The sequence below is a fragment of the Mauremys reevesii genome, linkage group 2, assembly GCF_016161935.1.
Source record: "Mauremys reevesii isolate NIE-2019 linkage group 2, ASM1616193v1, whole genome shotgun sequence".
NCBI classification, from domain to species: Eukaryota; Metazoa; Chordata; order Testudines; family Geoemydidae; genus Mauremys; species Mauremys reevesii.
Window position 1 is genome coordinate 199,522,379 of NC_052624.1, and position 22,366 is coordinate 199,544,744.

General features: G+C 39.7%; 1 protein-coding gene across 3 annotated transcripts; it reads right to left on the bottom strand.

Moving 5' to 3' along the window:
• Positions 1 to 1,214: 1,214 nt before the first annotated feature.
• NAPG (NSF attachment protein gamma) lies at positions 1,215 to 21,307 on the bottom strand. Of its 3 annotated transcripts, XM_039525734.1 has the most exons (13): positions 21,157 to 21,290; positions 19,756 to 19,923; positions 19,497 to 19,564; positions 17,811 to 17,895; positions 16,820 to 16,837; positions 15,462 to 15,492; positions 10,973 to 11,082; positions 10,764 to 10,830; positions 10,194 to 10,264; positions 7,191 to 7,269; positions 5,425 to 5,504; positions 4,215 to 4,344; positions 1,215 to 3,054 (listed from the first exon to the last, which is right to left on the bottom strand). In XM_039525734.1, the coding sequence occupies exons 2-13, from the start codon at positions 19,761 to 19,763 to the stop codon at positions 2,905 to 2,907; spliced, it is 897 nt and encodes a 298-aa protein (XP_039381668.1). In that variant the 5' UTR covers positions 19,764 to 19,923; positions 21,157 to 21,290; the 3' UTR covers positions 1,215 to 2,904. The 3 variants fall into 3 exon arrangements, with proteins under 3 accessions (XP_039381668.1, XP_039381667.1, XP_039381669.1); XM_039525733.1 differs by lacking the exon at positions 19,756 to 19,923 and having other exon boundaries at positions 21,157 to 21,307; XM_039525735.1 differs by lacking the exons at positions 19,756 to 19,923; positions 21,157 to 21,290 and adding an exon at positions 20,428 to 20,553.
• Between the last annotated feature and the right edge of the window lie 1,059 nt (positions 21,308 to 22,366).

A 22,366-nucleotide genomic window follows, 5' to 3' on the forward strand; every position in this document is an offset into this window, starting at 1 on the left:
AAATTCAGTCATATTAAAGGTAATTTATAGATCTGACTTCACATACAGTGAATAATATTTCAGCATCTTCATGCAAACTTACTTTTATTTTTAAATAGTTGGCATCATTTTTGGAAATTTTTTTTTACTGCAAAACAGTATATTTTAACTTTAACTTATTATTTAAGTGATAAAATACAAAAAAGTACCAACTGTTTTGGAAAGTAGAAACAAACATTAAATATATAATATAGACATCTGTTTACAATTACACATTTACTAAAGGCAGTAACATTCCTATTACACTTTCATTACCTAAAACAGGGGAGAACAGATAAAAAATAGACTTTATCTAGTTTTCAACAATAGCCATCTTTTCATATTTCAGTCTTGAAGGCAACATTGCAATCAAATATTAAATTTGTATTCTCTTTGATGCATACAAGTCCCTTTCATTTTAATGAGTTTTGCTTGCATAGTACAAAGATTTTTTGCCCTTAACGTTTCTTAATCAGTACACGAGTTTTAATTGGAAAACCGCTATCAACATGGAAGGAACTGTCTAGCTAAAACCTCACCATAATACTTAGAAAAATTAGTGGTTAGTGTCTAAAATTGGTTTTGGACAACACAAAAAACAGAGGTTACAAAAGTACTTTGTTTCAGAAGTGAATGCATAGACTTGTAGCCTTATCTTACGTAACATGTTAGTGTTTTATCACTGGGGTAGTTTAAACAAAAACGGCAGTACTTTGTGTCTTACTAACATATACAAGCACACTAATTTTCTTCACTTATGCATGTCACACTCCCCTTCCTCAGATATCCCAGATTATGTGTAACAGGTAGCCCTAAATTCCCAGTGTAGTCAGTAAAGTTCTCCTCACACAAAAGTACATCAATGATATCCTACAAGAGCCCCTCTTCTAGAGCATAGTGTACGCCCATGAGCAGTCAAGGAGTCAGAACTTATTGAGTTCATTAGAGTAGTAAGCTACTCCAAGAGTTACATTTATTAGTACTGTTCAAAGGACAAGTTGCACATCTTCAAAGCCCTCTCACCAGTCTTGATAGAAAAGCAAAAACACTCACACTTGCTAAAATTTTATCTTTGATATTTTATAGAAGTCAAGGTGTGCAAGCAAACTTCCAATATCCATGTCCCTAGTATAATGTGACCAAAAAACCCAAAACCAACACACACACAGGGAAAGCTCAGCACTAAAAAGGGTATTTTCAAACAACCTCACATTTCAGATCCAAGCTTCAGTCCATTACTACACAATTTGGACACACAATCAGTTTTTAAAAACATCTATCCTAGCATAACAGACTAACATTGATTGATAGACGCTCCCGTTGATGGGAGCATCTATCAACATTGTATGTCATACTAGCTTTGCCTGACCAATGTGGTACCTATTCAAAATTTGCACATTCTTTCACAACGTTCCTAAATCAGATATCAAAACTCAAAAAAGCTTTTTCACACTTGTACATTTAACAGAATTGTTCCAAGAATTCTCAAAAATTTCTGAAATAATTTGATGGCTTAACACGGTAGAAGCATGGTATTAGCATTTATACCTTGCTTCTGGTCTAATGCTCACTGCAATTTAGGAGTCATGGTGCACTGTGCACATCATGAATCCCTCCCATCAGATTCTGGATGACCTCATCCTATAGTAGGCCTTCATGGGTTCTTCTGTGGAAATTTCTACAGAATTGAAGTCTATGATCACCTGTTGGGCATAGAATAGTCAAACTGGAGTAGTCAAATTTAGTTTGATCCTGAAGAATATGCACTAGATTTTTGTGATGATTTACACTTAAGTTCTTCAAATAACTTTGATGTGTTGTTAATGGGAACTTTGGGCCAAAGCTACAAAATGCAAAACAGACCACTTACTGGCTACATTATGCTTTAAATAACTGTAGAAGAGTACTGCTGATTCCAAATTCAAATAAAACAACTCAAATTTTTGAAGAACGGTGTTGAGATATTTCCAAAATATCACTTTCACTTAGATTTTTGCTGATTTCTTTTTCTGCAAAGGCTTTATATTCAGCAAACAGCACATCTATCTGCAGTCTTTTTTTTTTTTTTTTTTAAATTGATTATGGTTGGCTCCTTTCTCCTTTGCAATATGTACATTACAAACAGCATCTCAATCTGCATGCAGATGTAACACCAAAGATCTATTGAGAATATTGTTTCTTTATATGAAAGGCACCTATGGGAAAATAATGGGGCTATCTGAAGAAACTTGCAAGGTGGCTTCATATCAGTTGTCTTAGTATTTTCCAAACCCTTTTACGCTTCTGGATAATGCTTATAAAAATAAGGCATTTAAAACAAATCCCTCTACAGGTTAAAAATGTTTTCAGAATAAATGGAATGGTCCACACCCAAGAAGCTTAAACTTGTGCAAATATCTGATCTGGTAAAGAGTTCGTCTTCTTTATTCAGATATTCAATGTGCTAAAAACTACACCAAGCTGAATAACCTTTAAAACTGCCAAAGTGGAAAGAAATCAAATATGTTATAGGGAACCAGAAGAACCAGTCAAAATATTCTAGAATCCAATGATTTGAAACTAGTTGTTTCAATACTTCTCCCCAATCTGATTTAGTTTCTTTTAACCCATGTGCTTTTTAGAGAACAGACAACATTACTCAAATATTTCAATCAGAGGAAGGTAGTGCACTCAGGACGTTCTTACCATGTATGGAATGGAATCCAGAAATGCTTCAAGAAGTGGTGGGTTATCATGCTTTTTTGTAATAGTACCCAAAAGCTGTCAAGTCTATATTAGCATTCCAATATCATGATTGCAATGAAGCGCTGGTAATTCTATCATCTGTGAATATGCTCAACATCCATAAACAGCAAGTCTGATATTTAACATTGAACATGTTTACAACTAGCATAGTCCTCCAGAATATTCATCATCTTCCTCCTCAGCATGGGAGCCAATAGCAGCCGGTCCTCCTGCTTTGTCCTGTGTAGTAACTGGTGATTTCTTCTTAGTTCCCCCTCCTGGGACGGCCAAACTAAGAGCAAGCTTGGCATACTGACAACAACAACAACAACAACAACAACAAAATGATGACAGGTTTAGTGTCCACATTGTCATAGGGCCAAATCCTACTTGCCTTTCTTTAGCTAGAAAGAATCACACTGAATTAAATGGCACTACACTCTTCAGTAAAGTGAGCAGGAGTTGCCTTCAGTCTATTGACTACACTCAAAATGCAACAATCCATTATTTTGTAACATTCTGTTCCAATAGCATAAAAGAGACCTAATGCATGTACTATTCTCTCTGTGCTAAAGTGATTAAACATGTACTATGATTTCTGCTCCTTTATAGAATAATCATTGCCGTGTTGCACAGTACAGAAGTACTAGAAGTTTAAGATAAGCAAGTCTCGTCAATGCAGTTTTTTAAATGGGCAGCACTGCATTTTGTAACTATTAACCACCACATAAGTGGCCTTTTACAGACGCTTTTTCAATTAAGATGGCATCATATTTTCAGATTTTAAAGTTATATTGGATGAAAATTAATATTGTTAGAAAACCTACACTAGGATGATCAGAAGTTTCTATTACTGCCTTTCTGTCTTAAGTCTTCTTTCTACAGTTTGCAAATATGCAGGTATTAAAAAAAAAAAATAGTATTTTCTTGAAAGGAAAAAAAAGACATCTTTCTTTAAAATAGCAAATGGCCATGGGAACTCACTGTAAAATTACAGGACCACTCTTGAGAACTGAGCAGTGCTTGCAACTCCTCTTTATATCAATAAAAGTTGAAGGTGCTTAGCATCTCTCAGGGCCAGTCCATGGATTTCTAGCTAAAATGGACTTGTACGAATAGTACCGTATTTCTGAGCTGAAGCATTGACAGCAGAGTTTTCAGCCCATGTTGAGGACTGAAGGGAATTGAACTCAGATGCTATTCAACAGCATTCCAGCCAATTTTTCAGACAGACTTACGAATGCCATAAGAAGCTGTTCATTCATCTGACCCTTGCAGATAAGAGGGAAGATCAGAGGAATGTGGAAATTTACAAGTGGTGAGCAGTAAAGTGGAAAACGTGAGAAGCTGGAGGGTGGGGAGAGCAAATCCAGGACAAACATACAATAACTTCAGTTTTTTCCTGCCAAAACAGTTCTCTCTTTCTTACCAGGAAAAAGGTTTATGAAAATCCATATGAAATGTTAACTTACATCATTGTCCATATACTTGAAGAGTGGTAAGTTACAGACATAAGAAACTTGATCCTGGTCCTGGTTGTCATATCCTTCTAGAAGCTGTTCTAGTGCTGCACAATCTTCACTTTCACTGAATCCCGGTATACTAAAGGAAACAAAAGTTTGTTTAAAACATTTAACTTATCCACTCACAGCACTCAACTCTTTGTCTATGTTTACATATCACTGATTAAGAGTAGAGGGACAGGCAGCTGTGTTTATATAATGTTATGGTATTGCTTAAAAATAAGTATCAAAACCCAGGCTGAATACAAATGTCTAATGGCCGTGAAAATGTATTTTTGACTGTATGATCATCTAACCATGTAAATTATAAACAGATCTCATCTATTTTTTTTAAAACATTTAGTTGTCTGCTTGGGACTAGTTGTCTGCATGGTCCCAAATTGCAGAAGTGCCTTAAACCTCATGAGTTTCTGTTAACTAGTCGTAATATTTTTTTCTTTTACAGTGCATGTATGGAACCATAAGTGTTTGAGATTAGGCAGGGTAAAGACTTAGGTTAAAATGATCCATTTTTAATTATCTTCGGATATTGTGCATTTTGTATTTTAAGTCTAGAATTTTAAAAGTGGCAAGAAAATGGTAACACAAAATAAAAACAGTAGATTCAATTGGTGACAATCAAAAAGTCCTTTATCCGTACTGAACAGTTACAAGAGCTAATCCTTCTCTGTTCAGTGTATGAAAGAGACAGATACTAAAATGAGGAAGTAATTAAAATGAATGATTTTTTTTAAAGTGAAAACTCCAACAGCAACAACTCTGTATTGTTTATTCAGCTTTTATTAAAGCTAAGCAAATAGATAATCTGGGAAAAAGGAACAGAAAATGGAAGATTAGTGTACTGAACAAAATTCTTCTTAAGCAAATAGTAAAGCAATATAAATATTTTCATTGTTTATTTTAAGTTTATGCATGTCTTGCTGTTAAACCAATAGTATATTAATAACTACAACTGATCATTTGAAAACAATAACATTGTTTTTCAAATGGTAGTCTTCAAAAAACACTGCATTGTTGTCCATAAACCAAACCAACAGAGTACAGGCTTCAAACTTGTGGAAATATAGAATTGCCACATGGCTCTTTCATAAATATTGATATGAATTAATTTTCAACATAACCAAAATTTAAGGTTGAATGAGGCAAATATATGCCTTACCTGTAACTTTCCCTAACACATCGTTCTGCAGCAACATAGTCATGTCTATGAAGATGAACTAAGACTTGAGCGATAGTTTTCTAAAATAAAAGAAATGACTGATCACTCTTTAGTAACCAAATATAAGATATTTTACTTCTATTATGAATTCAATACCAAAAGTCCTGTAGATTGCTCAGGATAGGTATAAAAAGAACACTAGAACCAATGAGGCAGTCAATTGGTCTACACTGTTCCCTGCTCCACATTCCCAAATGAAAAAAAAGTGATGGGCTCTGAAAATATTGATCTACATCAGCTGCGGATCTATCATAAGAACATAAGAATGGCCTTACCGGGTCAGACCAAAGGCCCATTTAGCACAGTATCTTGTCTGCCAACATTGGCCAATGCCAGGTGCCCCAGAGGGAGTGAACCTAACAGGCAATGATCAAGTGATCTCTCTCCTGCCATCCATCTCCATCCTCTGACAAACAGAGGCTAGGGGCACCATTCCTTACCCATCCTGGCTAATAGCCATTTATGGACTTAACCACCATGAATTTATCCAGTCCCCTTTTAAATGCTGTTATAGTTCTAGCCTTCACAACCTCCTCAGGTAAGGAGTTCCACAAGTTGACTGTGCGCTGTGTGAAGAAGAACTTCCTTTTATTTGTTTTAGACCTGCTGCCTATTAATTTCATTTGGTGACCCCTAGTTCTTGTATTATGGGAATAAGTAAATAACTTTTCCTTATCCACTTTCTCAACATCACTCATGATTTTATATACCTCTAATCATATCCCCCCCCCTTAGTCTCCTCTTTTCCAAGCTGAAGAGTCCTAGCCTCTTTAATCTTTCCTCATATGGGACCCTCTCCAAACCCCTAATCATTTTAGTTGCCCTTTTCTGAACCTTTTCTAGTGCCAGTATATCTATCTTTAAGATGAGACCACATCTGTATGCAGTATTCGAGATGTGGGCGTACCATTGATTTATATAAGGGCAATAATATATTCTCAGTCTTATTCTCTATCCCCTTTTTAATGATTCCTAACATCCTGTTCGCTTTTTTGACTGCCTCTGCACACTGCGTGGACATCTTCAGAGAACTATCTACGATGACGCCAAGATCTTTTTCCTGACTCGTAGCTAAGTTAGCCCCCTTTAAAAAAAAAAAAAAAAAGTGGTGTAGAGGAAGAGATCAAAGTGGACCAATTCTGTTGTAATCTTAGATTATCAGAACATAGAATAATTTTCTCTTTCAGTTCTAAATTTGTAAACCTAACAAGAATTTTGAAACCACAAACCAATTTTTTGCTTATGTTAAGCATATCTCGTCAGTAAATCCTATCATTTGTCCAAAAAAAGTTAACACATTAATTCAAAATATTTAGCCCTACTTCCTGTCATCAACACACATTTATAAAATAAATTAACATGTCTCCCATCCCACATAGCCCAAAGAATTAATTTAACTGTATATTTGTAGGTTCACCTACACAGATATTTTATCTTTAGCATTTTCAATACAATTATCAGAAAGCACTAACAACCATTCTGATTATCTGTGACAGCTATCGTCAGCATTTTCAAGACAGTTAAGGGGGTGGGTGAAAGGAGGGGATAGCCATCCAGGAGGTGCCCATCCAGTAAAAAGTTTATCCTGGACTGCAAGGCAAACAGTGCCATTCAGTTAGAGGTGCTGCAGACCCACAGGCCAATCAATTTCCCTTTGCGCATTTCTATTTTATAAACAGGAAAGAAACATTCACTCAGGTCTTTACCTTATAACATGTTGCATAATTTTCAATTTCTTTATAAATATTTTTTTCCTTCTGAATAGACAATGCAGCCTCATCTAATCTAGAAACAAGAACAAACACAGAAGGAAGTGTAAGAAAGCCGTGTAAAGAAACCAGTGATTAGAGCCTTCTGATGTGCGTATTTTAATATTTGTATTAAAAAAGGCACCGGAGCTGTAAAGATATTTCAGTAGTCCACATGAAGCCTATTAAAAAGGAGTTCATATTTGCGTCTTCTAAACAATTTTTTTTCTCCTCACTGAAAAAAGCCACCATTTTTGTTTAAATCCACTGGCATTAAGAATCAAAGTAATCTAAACACTAAAGCATCAAGTCTTAAAGTTTTCATTTGGTCTTCAATCTTGAGGGCATCACTGTAACATTGCAAAGGTTAAAAAAAATACATCTTTCAAAAATCCTGTTATTTTTGAGTTACCAGGTAGAATACTAGAGTAAAATCCAGAAATCAGTGCTTCAGTGTGAAAGCAATAAATGCCACATGCCAGAAAAGTTTAGTTTTATGTTAATCAGAGCATCAATAAATTTATGTACTATTCTTTTCTAGCATTTCTGTCCCCGTCATTGCCAGGTCCCAGACCTATGTGAAAACAAAAGCTGTAATCTTTGAAGTCAACCTAGCTCATTCAAGGAAGTCACAATCCAGTGCACATTACTTTTTTAAATAAAAACATTCATGGTGATGAATTGTGGGTACCCAAAACCGCATAAAAGATGTGGACAGGGCTCATTCCTGTAAAGAGCTGAGCTCTGGTCTAATCTGGCATTTAAATTCTTGCTGGATCCCACCAGGATGTTCAGCACACTATAGGTGTAAATCCAAATAATGCAAAAGAGAAAGGAAATGGATTATTTACTTGCAAATATCTTGGTAATCAGTTATGATGAGCAAGGATCATTTCAGGCAGTGAAAGTGCACACAGAGCCAATATTTCCAACCAAGCAGTTGTACATGCACAAACTGTTGAAATATAGCAACTATTTTACAAGTAACACAACACAACACTACAGCTGTTGAACAGGAAGTAAACACTGTATCCAACTGAAACTTCAGAGTAAATTTAGGTAGGAAGTACATCAAGGCTAATGATCCAAGAGTTCACACTGGATATTTGAGGACAGACGTGGTGAGGATCTTCATGATACATCTCATCCAAAAGGTGACACTTTTAGCAGCACAGTATCAACATCAAGCTGGAGCACTAGTTTGGCACTGGAAGGGACAAATGTCAGCTACTGAAACATCAATTTATCTGAGAATGTTTGGCACTACCCTGATTCTTAACCAAAAAAAAACAAAAAAACAAAAAAAAAACCCACAAACCTCCCCGTATACCTACAGTATAGATTTTAAACCACACAGACACGCTTATCATAATCTACATATAAAATTAATGAAACTCAAACTTTAGTGGGACTGTCCAAGTTCTCCATCCTTTTTATGCCTGAGAAATATACTTGCAATGTGAACACAAATGTTTGTAATAAAAAGGACAAGAGTGGGTCTTTTCAGACAAAACAGTAGGTGATTTCAGGTTGCAGAAAATAACAATAAACCTGCCTAATACCCTGGAGAGGCATTTTTAAAGTTTTGCATACATTTAAAATTTATCAAAATACTTGCTAGTGTTTTGTAACATGGATGTAAAAACGATGCCATTTAAGAGAACTTAGGAACTCCACCTTCATGGTCTACTATTTTACATTTTTAAGCATAAAAGAATTGTTCGGTTTTGGAAGAGGCATGTAATCAAGAAGCACAGGATTTAAAATTTCATTAGCCACTCTATTAGAGGTTCATATTACATTTGTCAGCTATATATCACTAACTTCATACTCTAATTAATCAAGCTATTTTGGATGCAATTTACTATAACTGAATGTACTGAGGACTTCACATGGCAGCTAAGTGATTCAACATATCTCACAATTCTTGGCAATCATAATTCATTTCTCTACCAAAGTTTTTCTTTCACTGAAACTCACAAAAAAATAAAAAAAATTGATATTTTAGACTACTCTTCTTCTGACATCCACAGAAGTACAGTAGGACCTCCTTGATCTGCTCACACAAATTATGTCTAAGTCTGCTATTGTGATTGATGATGAAAACACAACAAAAAAATGCTTCATAACTGATTTCCACTTTAATTATATTCAAGTTACATGATGTTGCAAACCCCAAGTGACATCAGATACAACGTGACCTCTATAAATCAGTATGACAATCAAGCTAGCCTCACAAACATTAATGTACACATCTCACCTGCCAGTCCTTCCACCCCTGTAATAAGGGTTTTCCTTGTTTCTTTTTAGATTACCATTGTTGCTCGCAATTACAGCACACACTCAAGGCTTGACAAAATTTAATTAGGAACACAGACTCAAAGACAGCCTTATCGTGAGCTATAAGTTGTAGTTATGCTAAATCATGGTAAAATTTGGTACTACTAACCAATAGTATTATAAAAACAGGTGAACCTGAGGATTCAAAGTCAAACTCTTCACCCTTGATTCAGAATCAGACACCCATATATGGGTTGCTTTGGTTGGGTAAGTCACTTAATTCCCCTACTTTAGATTCCCTCATGTGTAAATTGGGTAGAATATTAAGTGCTTACTACCAAGCGTTGTGGGGAATAATTCACATTGATGAACTGTAGAGATGAAGCACACCAGGTTCTCAGTAATTCATAGATCTTCTTCACTGAATTATTAGGAGGAACACTAAAAAATTTATAGCACCAAAAAACAAAACAAGAAAAATCACAGATGAGTTTTTCAGCACTCAGGTATAGCCAGCAGAAACAAACTGGATCTTAGTCTTGACGGGCATCAACATAATCTTCTGTTTCCAGATAGTGACTTTTGAAGAGGCAGTACGTAGATTCAGTGAAACTCAGCAGTAAAGATTACAATAATATTTAGAGGAAAACTTAGGTTTTCAGAATATAAAAAGAGTTATACCTGCGTCCTCTGACTAAAAGTCTTGAGGCTTTCCCTAGTAATTCTACAGCCTGCCGTAAACGTTCTTCATTCTAAAGGAGCAGAACAAAAACAAAAGGTTTTACACATTTGTGGCTTTAATTCTATGCAACTTCTCTCTCTTTTTTTTTTATAAATGAAATACAAACATAAGGCATGAGCTCAGGTTAATGTGGGGTTCTCCCATGGCCTTAGTACTTTTAGTCAGCAGAGCTCCCTCCCTCTGGGCTGCCCAAGAAGTGGGAGGAAGCTGGATAGGAGATTAAATTCAGATCCTATACGGTGGGGGTGGAGTACTGGTAGGGACTCTTACCCTGCACCTTTACATTAAATATCCCAATAGGATCTGCGTGACTTCCTGTGCAACATTATTCACCCACTGCTGTGACAGAGAACAAGATAGAGCTCAAAACTCAACCTCACCTTACAGTTATCTGTGTGCAGAGTTATTTTAGGCTGACTGACCTTGAACACTGCTTCCTTCTACTCAATCATTATTTCCTTGCCAATCTTTATTTCCTTTATTGTTCAAATTAAAATGGTAGTACTTACTTCGAACACTGATGCTGTCTGCTGATAGAGTTGTACAGCCTTTTCTGGGTTCATACTTTCTATTAGCCTGAAACAAACACAAGCCAGCATTATTATTCTTCAGCTCAAATAGTAAAGTTTTCTCCTAGTACAGGATTCAAACAACAGTCTGTAAAAAGAAGACACCAATGTTTTGTGATTTGTCCTAGCTACCAATATTGCAGGCTTACTTTCCAGCCCGTTCCAGTGCAATAGCTGCTGTGTCAGGTGTTCCATTCTCCAGGTACATCATACTGGCCTTCTCGATCAGCTGAACTGCTTCAGGAAGTTTTTGCATCTCCTGTAAGAAAAAGTTGGAAGAATAACAGTGTCAGGAACTATGCTAATATATAACAGACCAAATGAAAATACACCTCTACCTCAATAGAACGCTGTCCTCTGGAGCCAAAAAAAAAATCTTAGCTCGTTATAGGTTAAACTTGCTTTGACCTGCCCGAGTGCGCAGCCCTGCCCCCCTGGAGCCCTGCTTTACTGCGTTATATTCGAATTCATGTTATATCGGGTCACGTTATATCGGGGTAGAGATGTATTCTGTATTGCATAGCGTTACATCTGTAGAGTTCAGCTCCCAGCAAAGAAAGCTACAACATCCACAGTACAAACAAGCAACAAGAAACCCAGCCTACTTTCCCCTCCATCTGCCTATAATAAATCAGAAAAGTTGGCTGATTTTGTTCTTTGGATTAGCCACATGATGAAATATCTACATGAATACTCACACAGTGCAGCTACAAAACCAGAGCAGACAGTCTTGTTTCCCTTTGTAATGTTTCAATTTTAGAATAAATAAATCAGTTCCCTGGTAGCCAAACGTTACAATTTGTTTAGAGGGCACATCATCAGAAGTGGACATATATACAGACTTTTTGTAGTACTTGATTTGAACCCTGAAATAATGATTCTCTGAAAGTCTGTTTAACTGATCAACATCTGGGTTACAAGTTCACTTTGAGTTCCCTAAAAACTGGCTTATGGTGGTTAATTAGCTTATTTTACTATACATTGATTTTCTATCCCCTAAATGATGTTTTCAACTATTGGTTAAATCCATTCAATAAACTGCAGAGCTATCAAGTCATTATTGCATGCAAAATCACTAACAGGATTTTGGCAAATGTGATTAGAAAACTAATTCCTGTTGACTACAAGATTTATGTTGAGCTAAAGCAGAAGGGCTAAGGTATGGGAGCTGTCACCAAGAACTACAGTATGTCAGCTTACTGAAGAATCATGAGGTATATAATGGTAGTCTGTTAACAGTGCCTTAGTATGTTAAAAATACCATTCACAGTGCTTATGTTGAAACTATAGGATATTCCACTCATCAGCACCACTGGTTTGATGAAAAGAACGAGGAAATCCTAGCATTAATTCAACAGAGAAGAACTGCATTCTGGCACTGGCAAAATGATTCCTCTAACCAACGATAACATGAGGCTTATCACCTGCTCAAGGCCAAAGTCCAAAGGAGGTTACGTGAGATCAAAAATAAGTGGGGGCAAGAGAAGGCCTCTGAGATCCAGAGTTTCATAGACCAAGATGACACGAGAAGCTTCTTTCAAGCAACAAAAAGCTATATGTGGGCCAAGCTCCAAAGGCCCAACCCCCTTACGTTCCCAGATTGTCCTTGAGGAGGGTGGAGCCAATGCGGCCATTAAACAAGGCTGGAAGGAGCACTTGGAAAGCCTACTAAACCGTGAATCCACGGTCTCTGAAGACCCCATCAAGTCTATTCCACAACGCTAAGCAATGGCACACCTTGCTGATCCCCCGTCTTCTGAGCAAGTCCGTTGTGCCATCACCCAGACAAAAATATCACAAGGCACCAGGACAAGACAGCATCCCAGTGAAGGCTTTTAAAGCTGGTAGAACAATGCTCCAGCACAAACTCTGCCAACTTCTCAACAAAACCTGGACCTGTGAAGAAAAGTCCACCTGACATTAAGAACGCCAACATTTTTACAATATTCCAGAAAGGGGACAAATCTTTATGCAGGAACTACAGAGGTACTGCCCTCCTCTCCATCGCAGGGAAGATCCTTGCCCAGATCCTATTAAAATGCCTTCGCTCCTTTGCCAAGGAACACCTTCCCGAATCACAATGTGTCTTCAGGCCATCCAGAGGCACAACTGACATGATCTTCATGGCATAACAGATTCAGGAAAAGTATAGAGAACAACACCAGGAACTGTTCATAGCATTCATCAATCTAACCAAGGCCTTTGACTCTATCAATCATGATGCCCTATGAAAGGTGCTGTGTAGGTTTGGCTGTCCACAGAAATTCATTTTCATCATGGTGGGATGACTGTCACCATTCTGTGCAACGGCTCAGAGACCGAACCATTCATCATTTGCACTGGTGTCAAGCAGGGCTGTGTCACTGCTCCAAATACTCTTCTCCATTTACTTTGCCATGATCCTGATTCTCATCCATGACCGCCTTCCAGATTGAATCAGGATTGAGTATCATATGGGTGGTCAACTCCTCAATCTCCAACATCTCCAAACAAAATCTAAAATCATGAGATTTGGTATCACTGACCTTCACTATGCAGATGACTGCGTCTTTCTCGCACACACAGAGACCGACCTGCAAAGTACCCTAAATCTTTTTGCAAATGATGCCTATCACAGCCTGAGTCCCTCCCTCTCTCTCTCAACATCGGGAAAACCAAGGTACTCTACCAGACCTTACCTGCATAAACTATTCTTTGTATTCCACAAATCACCATCAGTGGAGTGCCCCTGGAAAATGTGGATCATTGGCAGCCACCTCTGCAAAACAGCCAGCATTGACACAGAAATTGAATACAGGATCTGCTGTGCCAGCACATCCTTTGGAAGACTACTCAAATGAGTCTTCAATTATAGGGATCTGCAAACAGGCACCAAGATCATGGTTTACAAGGCAGTTGTTATCCCCACCCTTCTCTACAGATGCGAGACCTGGGTAACCTATAGATGACATCTCAAGTGGCTGGAGCGCTACCTCAGGAGGATTCTCAGGATCAGCTGGGAAGACTGACGCACTAACATAAGCAGTATAGAAGCACAGGTCATGAAACACCAACTCCATTGTGCTGGCCACTGTGTACGTATGCCTGACGCTCGGCTCCCGAAGGTAGTACTCTTCTCTCAGTTAAGTCAGGGAAGAAGGGCTCACAGAGGACAGCGAAAGCACTTCAAAGACATACTGAAAGTACACTTTAAAAAGGGAGGCATCAATCCAACAAACTGGGAAGACTTGGCGCGGAACAGAACACAGTGGCGCCACACCATGCACCAAGCCAGAGCTCACTTTGAGGAGAAAAGACACGCTCATGAGACAGAGGAGTGATAAAGGAGGAAAGAAAGGGCACAACAGTCCAGCCAAGAACTATGTCTTCTCCAAGATTACACCTGTCACTTCTGTGGGAAAATCTGCAGGGCATGAATTGGGCTCCTCAGACACTTAAAAACTCAATGAACCCCCTTGGGAAGTATCCTCGCATCGAGGGATAGCCGAAGAAGTTAACAATGCCTTAGTATGTTTACTGCAAGGTAATTCTACCTTATGGCAATTCCCAAATGGCATGAAGTAAAATATTATGTACCATGTAGGCTGTCCCATGCCAAAACTAGCAAAAGCTAATGAGTTTGGCCTATATAAAGAAGATTCTTTTATTGATGTATGTTCTTTATTGCATCTGCCTTGGAATGAGTACGGCAGATACTTTGATGGATGGAGCAGGAAGCTGTCTTGTTACACCATAGCTTCCAAGCACTTCTGGATCCGGTGCTGAAATGTTATTTTGCAGCTTCACGGGAATAATCAATTAATCCAAACATACACCTATGCCTCCTACAGGAAAAACTCTCAAACATTTACAAGAACTCATTCATTTCTGATATTTTTGGCGTGTTGTACACAGCGTAGAAAGTCTGTGAAGCTGGAGCAGAGCTATAAAATAGGTAACAACTCCTCCCTTCCCCTAGAACCTAGCAGAACTACCTCTGCAGAAGTCAGATGCCACAGTGAGAGAGAACATGTGACTGGTTGCTCTTTGCAACACCATCAACCCTGCCAACTCCTAGGAATTCAGAAGTTAACAATGACCTTGTCATCATTAGCCATTTTTCTATTAGAAAAATTTCATGGAAGAATAACTCTAGAGGCAGGCAGAGCCAATATAGAAGTACAGGATCTACACATGGATAGCCCTCTGATTCTGTGGAGCGTTGGAAGGAGACAGAGTAGAGCAGTGTCCCCTGATTATTCTCCCCTCTCATAAGAACAGAAGGAAGAAATCTCAAATTCAAATCTAATTTCCTGCCCCTTTGAGGGTGTCTCCCCAGTAAGTGACAACAGGACATATATTATTTACCTGAACTCAAAAAATAAGCTGCTACTATGACGTACATTTCTCTTTTCTTAATACATACATACTAAACTCAATCTCCCTCCTCCCGATTTTGATTTATCAAGTTTCAACCACGAAAGAATGTTGCATCATTTAAAATTCTTGGGGGAAAAAAATAAATGTCAACACTGGAAGTGCTAGCACCACTTTAACGCTAATGCTGCAAGCTGAAAATTGCATATATTTTAAAGTACAACTGTCCACAGGAGACTTCTTATTGTTATAAAACAAACACATAAAGTGACCAGTAAATACCTTTAACATCATGCCAGCTTGTTCATAAGCTCTGCAAAGAGAAAAGAAAATTAGGTTTACTCACAGTGTTATGTCAGTGAGTTGAAGTGACATGTCTTGCTATGTAGACAGAGTTACTATACATCAGCTAATGGTGAATCATAACGACGCATACATGTCAAACATTTTACATGGCTTTTATTTAAAAAGACCGTTTCTCACTTGTGCGCTAGTGATAGATATTAAAAACTCATGCTGTATCTTTGGGAACCACTTTATTACATTCATGAATAGTTTATGTATGATTGTACTCAACTCCATGGCGGAGCCGCTGTGGTAACACTTCAGGAACTAAAAACAGTGGACAATGATTGAGGCCAGTCACTAACACCGTAAGCAACTCTAAAGACATACCACCCCCAGTGGTAGTCTGCATATACTGATTCAAACTGGGTTTTCCAAACACTGAGCAACAATGAAAGGACTTTGATATAAATAGCTGTGTTTGTATCAGGACCTTCTTTTGATCTAGCAAATAGACACACTTTTATCCAAGGGGGCTCCAATCCTGCTGAAGGGTTGGAAGAATGATGGCCTACCAGAGCCTAGAGTGGACCACAAATTGGGGATAAAGGTGCAGTAATCCTGAGACCGTGACAGTGTTGTCTTCTATGGATAAAGTGCTTTTGACCATATTTGGAGCACTGAAAAAGCATTGTGTTTCCCAGCCCAGACCAAAGAAACCTTCCTGCGTCTATAACATGTACTGTGTGACACAAATTTTGCACCAGTGCTTCAAACTAATCACACAATCTTTTCACTATCTGCCATGAGCTGGAGGAATGGGAGGGTAGGAAATGTCTAATTGTGTTTCCACTACAGACTAGACCACAGTGGCATGAAAGACATTTAACAAAAAAACAAAAAAACACACACTAACAGAATTAAGAACAGCTAATATTATAGGGCACCATTCTGGTGATTAGAGACATTGAAGAAATGTCAAGTGTGTGAAGAGAAATCAAATTATTTATTACCTTAATCATACATGCAGTAAGCAAAACCTCAAATGAAATAAGCAGTTCCTGAGTAATATTCTATTGATGATCAATCAAGAGATACTGGAACTAATCCTGAGAAGTGCTAAAAAGTCATAATTTCCATTTACTTCAATAAGATTTGCAGAGTCTCAAAAGCTTTCCAGGATGAAGCCAGTAATAAGTCTGATCATGAACCAGTGAAAATAATAGAACCTTTGCCATTTATTTAAATCAAAGCAGACTTAGCCCCAAATGTATGCATCTTTTAAATAGTCCCATCTTTGGATACACATAGTATACTGGGAAATGCATCAAATTAACTGAGGAATTTAAACTTACTTGGCAGCATGGAAGAGACTGGATGTAACAGAGCCAAAGTTAAGGATACAAGCCATAAAAATCTGACAGGTAATTATGTATCAAAAATAATTTATTGGAGGATTAAGCAAACTGAACTTTTATCTAAATACTAGTTCCAAAAATAACATTTATACAGAGGCAAAACTAATCTGATAAGTGTGCATGCTAGTGTTTGTTTTGTTTTAAATAAACCTAAGGGCAAAATAAAATTCAATATATCCAACTATGAAAGAGCCGACGAAACTAGATTACATACATTTATTTAAAGAGTTTTGGTTACTACATTGTGTTAGATAGCGTAATGTTAGCTAACCTTTTAGCAGTATGTTTAATGTGTATTATCCATTTCTAGGCACCGCGTGGCAAAAACCATACAAATTATTAACTAGAAGAAATCTCCCTTAGGGAATATGTGTGCTAATTTTTAACTGAAAAACCATGTTACAAACTAAAAAGACAAGATCCCATCTAAGTCATCTACTTGCAGCAAAAAAACAAAAACAAACAAACAAAACCCCCTCCCCACACACCAGAAACAAAAAACCCCTCAAAAACTAAAAATATCAAAGAAATCTAAGGACTAAATCCAGTAACAGAAAGCAAACACTAGAATCTGTTAATATGATTGTTAATCAAATAAATAATAATAAAATAATAATAATGTGCTGAGTGGCACCTGGGCATCCCAATCATAGACCAGGGCCCCACTGTGCTAGTGACTGGCCAAACAAAATAAGAAGACGGTTCCTGCTTCGTAGGGCTTCTTATTTTTCATTCACCAGATTGTTTTCTTGGGAGCTTGAATTCTTTCTTTAAAATGCATTTTGGAAGTTAGCTAAGAAACCTTTTAATATTTAGTCTGTGTTTGTCTCTTACATCTTTCCACACCACCCCCTCCCTTAGTCCAGTTTGATTGCTAAACAGTTATTCAATTCCTTGAATACTGAACTAACCATCAGTGAAAAGATACGCTCTATTATTTGCATGTGCTTCAGCTTCCCTCAAATAGGCGTCCTTTGCCTGGTCAAACTGTTTGGCATTCTTAAAAGCAACGCCTACAAAGAAGAATTAAAAAAAAACAAAAACGTGTTTATGTTTTGCCATTTTCCTTCTTTCATCTATTGTTCAAGACACACAAGGCCAGACTTTTAAAAGGTATTTAGCCACCTAAAAATGCAGATGGGCATGTAGTGAGATTTTCAAATGGGAGGTGGCTGCCTAGACCCCTTTGAAAATCCCACTAGGTGCCTATCTGCATCTTTTGGCCCCTATATCTTTAAAAATCTGCCCCATAATTAAAGTATTTAATTACATTCTTTATCAATTTATTATACTTTATATCAAGGCTCATAAGAATCATTCTTAAATTATTAGTACTTTCTCCCTCTATACAATGTAGGCTAATCGGATTTTCACTATAGTCAGCCCCTCAGTTTCCCTTCTAAATCAAGATCCCCATCAACAACGAACTGCACCTGCAATAAATACCAGCCTTCATAATTAGTTCTGGGCACATTATAATATAAAGAAACCTAACTAACCAGCTAATGTGTACTCATTTAATCAGGATTTTAAAAATCAGAGCAGACTCAGCTCAACTCCACTACTGGGGAGTGCATGCACGCACCCACACACATCCTTTTTTCCCCCCTAGTTGCTATCGAAAACCAAGAATTTAATATTTAAGTGAGTGACTGGGAAAATGAAGTGTATTTAGTGGAATAAATAGATTTTGGAAGGAGGATAGCGTGCTTAGACAAAAATTAATCTAAGAGAATTGGGCTGCTACATTTTATATTAGTGTGACCCTTTCCGGAATACATGCAAATAAGGAGCAGAAATCCTCAAGACTTAAGCTGTCAAAAACATTCAGTAGAATTTCTGCTCAGAATCTTACTGAAAAGTCTCAATACTGAGAGATTTAAATTTAACAAAATAAAACTCAAGACAGAACACTGAGATAGTTGTCAAAAATAAATCTGAAGCATGAGTGAGCACCAACATTTGTTTATTTGAAGATGCTGTTATAAGACGACTGACAAACGTTCCCAGGGAGCTCAAGGGAAGGGAGGTGGGAGTGGAAAGAGCAAAAGGGAAGATAGGAGGGACAGGGGAGAAGGAGAAATGGTGCAAAAAGAGACAATTTCCACTATTTGCCTCTATACAGCAATAGGAGTTTCCCTTCCTCACTCAAAGGCCAATTCTTTTGCCACTCCTGGCATTGAGCTCCCACTGAAGACAACAGGGATTCCTATGCAGAGTGGACATGAGCGCGCGCACACACCCTATTTACAAACAAAAGAAAAAAATAAGTCTAACTATGCCTCACAATAAAAGTTTTTCAATTTTGATCAAAAGTCCATTTAACTCTGTGTTCAACCATTATTTTGAAAGCAACATAGTTAAAATTGTAATTTCCACTGAGATTCAGTTTACATGTTATTAGTTCTAATAATTTCAAATAAATATTCAAAACACGTAAGCACAATTTGAAATGTATTTCATAGTAAATTAAAAAGATTTGGTTCTTTATTTTATTCCCCGCCCTCAAAACTACAGATTTACAGACAATGACGACATCTAAAATATTATTTAAGATTAAATTACTGGATTATTTAAACCTATAAAATGCATTTCCATATATAGTCATACATACCTGCCTTTCCATATTCAGTAGCTGCACTATCATAGTCTGGTTTCCACTTTAAGAATCCAGTTTTCAGGCTGAAATGCAAAATCAAGTCCATCAATAATGAATAAATGGTTGAAACAAAAACCTCTTCTTCCTGCTCTCAACATATATGGTTTTGTTTCTGTTGTTTTAAGAAGTGGAAATGTGGGAGGAAGAGGGGGCAGGCCCGCAAGGGGCCACTGCCTCCCATCCCCCTTGAAACTTCACTAGAAGCCATCCTCACCCATCCATGTGAGATGCAGAGAACTGCCAGATACTATGGGTTGGTAAATAAGGAACAACATTTTCGGCCCCACTGCTCCGTCCGGATCAGACCACGAACAGATGTTTAGACAATTTTGGACATCCTGTAATTTCTCCCTCTCTTTTCAGGATAAGCCTCGGATTATTTCTGCTGAGTGGGGAGTTTGGAAGGAAAGCACTTTTATTTAGCAATAGTGGAAAAAATTGTTTCAGGATGGAGGTTTTGGAATTAAAAGTTAACTATCATGTGTTGTACTTCTGACAGTTTATACTGTCTGTCTACAGCAGTGGTTTTCAACCCTTTTTTCATTTGCGGACCCCTACAAAGTTTTGAATGGAGGTGCGAAGCCATTTGGAAATCTTAGACACAGTCTGCAGACCCCCAGAGACCACAAGTTGAAAACCACTGGTCTACAGTGTTTGTCTCTCTTGGCTACTTAAATCACAACCTCTTTGTAACAATGATTAAATCTAATGCATTTATACTGTTCTCAACACAACCGTTTGCTTGGTAGCCTTCTGGTGCTATCATCCTATATATAAACAAACAGCAAAAGTAGCTATATGTAAATGATTTGCTTTCAAAATAAGTTTGCTGTGAGCACAGTTTCACTGAAACTGCTTGAGCAAAAGCCAAGCACAAGTCTCCCAACTCATCTCTTCTCAGTTTTTATTTCGGATGCATTTCTCCTTCATCTTAGTTCTCCCATTCACCTGGCTCGGCTTCCCTTTTCTCTCCATCAGCCTCCCAGTGTGTCTGTCTCAAACTCTTCGGGAGGCTTCCCGTAGGTGTGAGCAGTCAGTCATTCTAGGGGAGGGGCCTATCACTGCCCCCATCTAGAGTTGGGGGAACTCTGAGAGCTCAGGGCCCCGCTATCCACGCAAGGTAATGCTGTGACCACACTCCCCGCTGTTAAGGGGGCTGTTCTCACCGCACCCTGTGTTACAGGTGGAGAGCTAAGGCACAGACAAGCGACGTGCCCACCGTCACACTGGGAGTTTGTGGTGGAGGAGCAGGGCCCGTGAGCCCCAGGCTAGTGCCGCCCCGCACCCGCTGCCAGGCTCCCGGGGGCAGGCGTGGCCTCCAGCCCTCCTCACGTTGGAACCCCCCAGCCCCCCAAGCCGCCCCTCCCCCCGCGGCTCCCGACCCGCGCACGGCACGCTGGGAGCTGTAGTTCTCCCCGCGAACGCGCCCGGGAGGCTGGGGCCGATGACAGCCCGGGGCCACGGGGAACCCGGGGGAAGCGGCTGCTCCGCGAACGCCCGGGGCCTGGAACACGGCCCTCTCCCAGCAGCGAGCGGCGCAGCCAGTCTCCAGCCCGGCCCGCGGCCCCCTCGGGACCCTGGGCAGGGACAGCCCGGCCTCCCGCGCCGCGCTCACTATTTCTCCGCCTTGGCGACGTGCTCTAGCGCCTCGTTGATCTTCTGCGCCGCCATCTCGCCGGGCCCGTCTGTGCCTGACAGGAACCGCCGCCGCTGCGCTCCGCCTGCGTCAGGAAAGGACGGACAGCTACGGAAAGCCGCAAGGGCTCATCAGCATACGTAGGGGGCGGGGCCTGATGCCACGCGCCTGCGCGGGTAGGGGACGGAGTGGATCGGGTTCTAAAATAAGGGGGCGTGGCTACTGGTTGATTCAGGCGACGGACGCCTGGCAGCGGCACAGGGAACGGACAGCAGGAGGTTGAGCTGCGCGCGCAGCCCTGGCACACAGGCGTGAGGGCGCGCGGCCCACGTGCTGGAGCAGGGGCCTTGCGAGAATGTGTAGGGGGCCAGTCATCGCCCCGGGGCAGAGTGGGGGGGGGCCGCTCTTAGCCCAGTCGTTGCTGGCAGGGCCTGCGGCAGCGGTGTCAGGGACAGTGCTGCGGCTCTCTAGTCTGCCCAGCTCTCCCCTTGGCTCTTATGGCCTCAGCCGTGGCTGGCCTCATCCCCCTTTGGCTGCCTCTCCCACGGCTCTCTTCGCCCAGGCAGGGCTCCCAGACCTGCTGGGTGAGTGGTGCTCCCTTTCCTTTGTCCAGCCCCACTCAAGTCCCCCTTCTGCCAGGGGGCCTCCCAGGGTGCTCCTGGCCGCACAGCAGGATAACCTCTGACCACTCCAAGGAACAGCTGATGCTGGAAAAGCCAGCTGCAGGGACTCCAAGAGGGGACTTGGTTTGTGCCAGCTCTGCCTAGCCCCTCATCTTCCCTTTCAGGGCAGGCAGGGGAGCTCAGCTGCCAGGGTGGTACCGGCCCCTTCCTCAGAAGTCTGGCATAACAGAGAAAGACACAAAGCTAATGTCAAAACCTACCTTGTTGTCATTTATAAAACATAACTTTTCCCCCTCTTTATTGTGTGTTTAATTTCCACAGGGATTTTGCCTGGAAAACAAGACCGAAAAAACCCAATCAACCCCCAAAACAATGTAGTTGGGAGTCAGTGGCCATGTCTCTGTCACAAGCAGACTGCCTCGCTGTGTCCCTGCTGTGCTGGGGTGACATCAGCAAGCCAGGTCTTGCCTGACCTCAGCTCTGAAAATCTAAAATCAGTTAGCAGATATATAGCAAGACTACCTACTATCCAGCCAGGCCCCAGTAAAGTATTTACTTCTTGACAG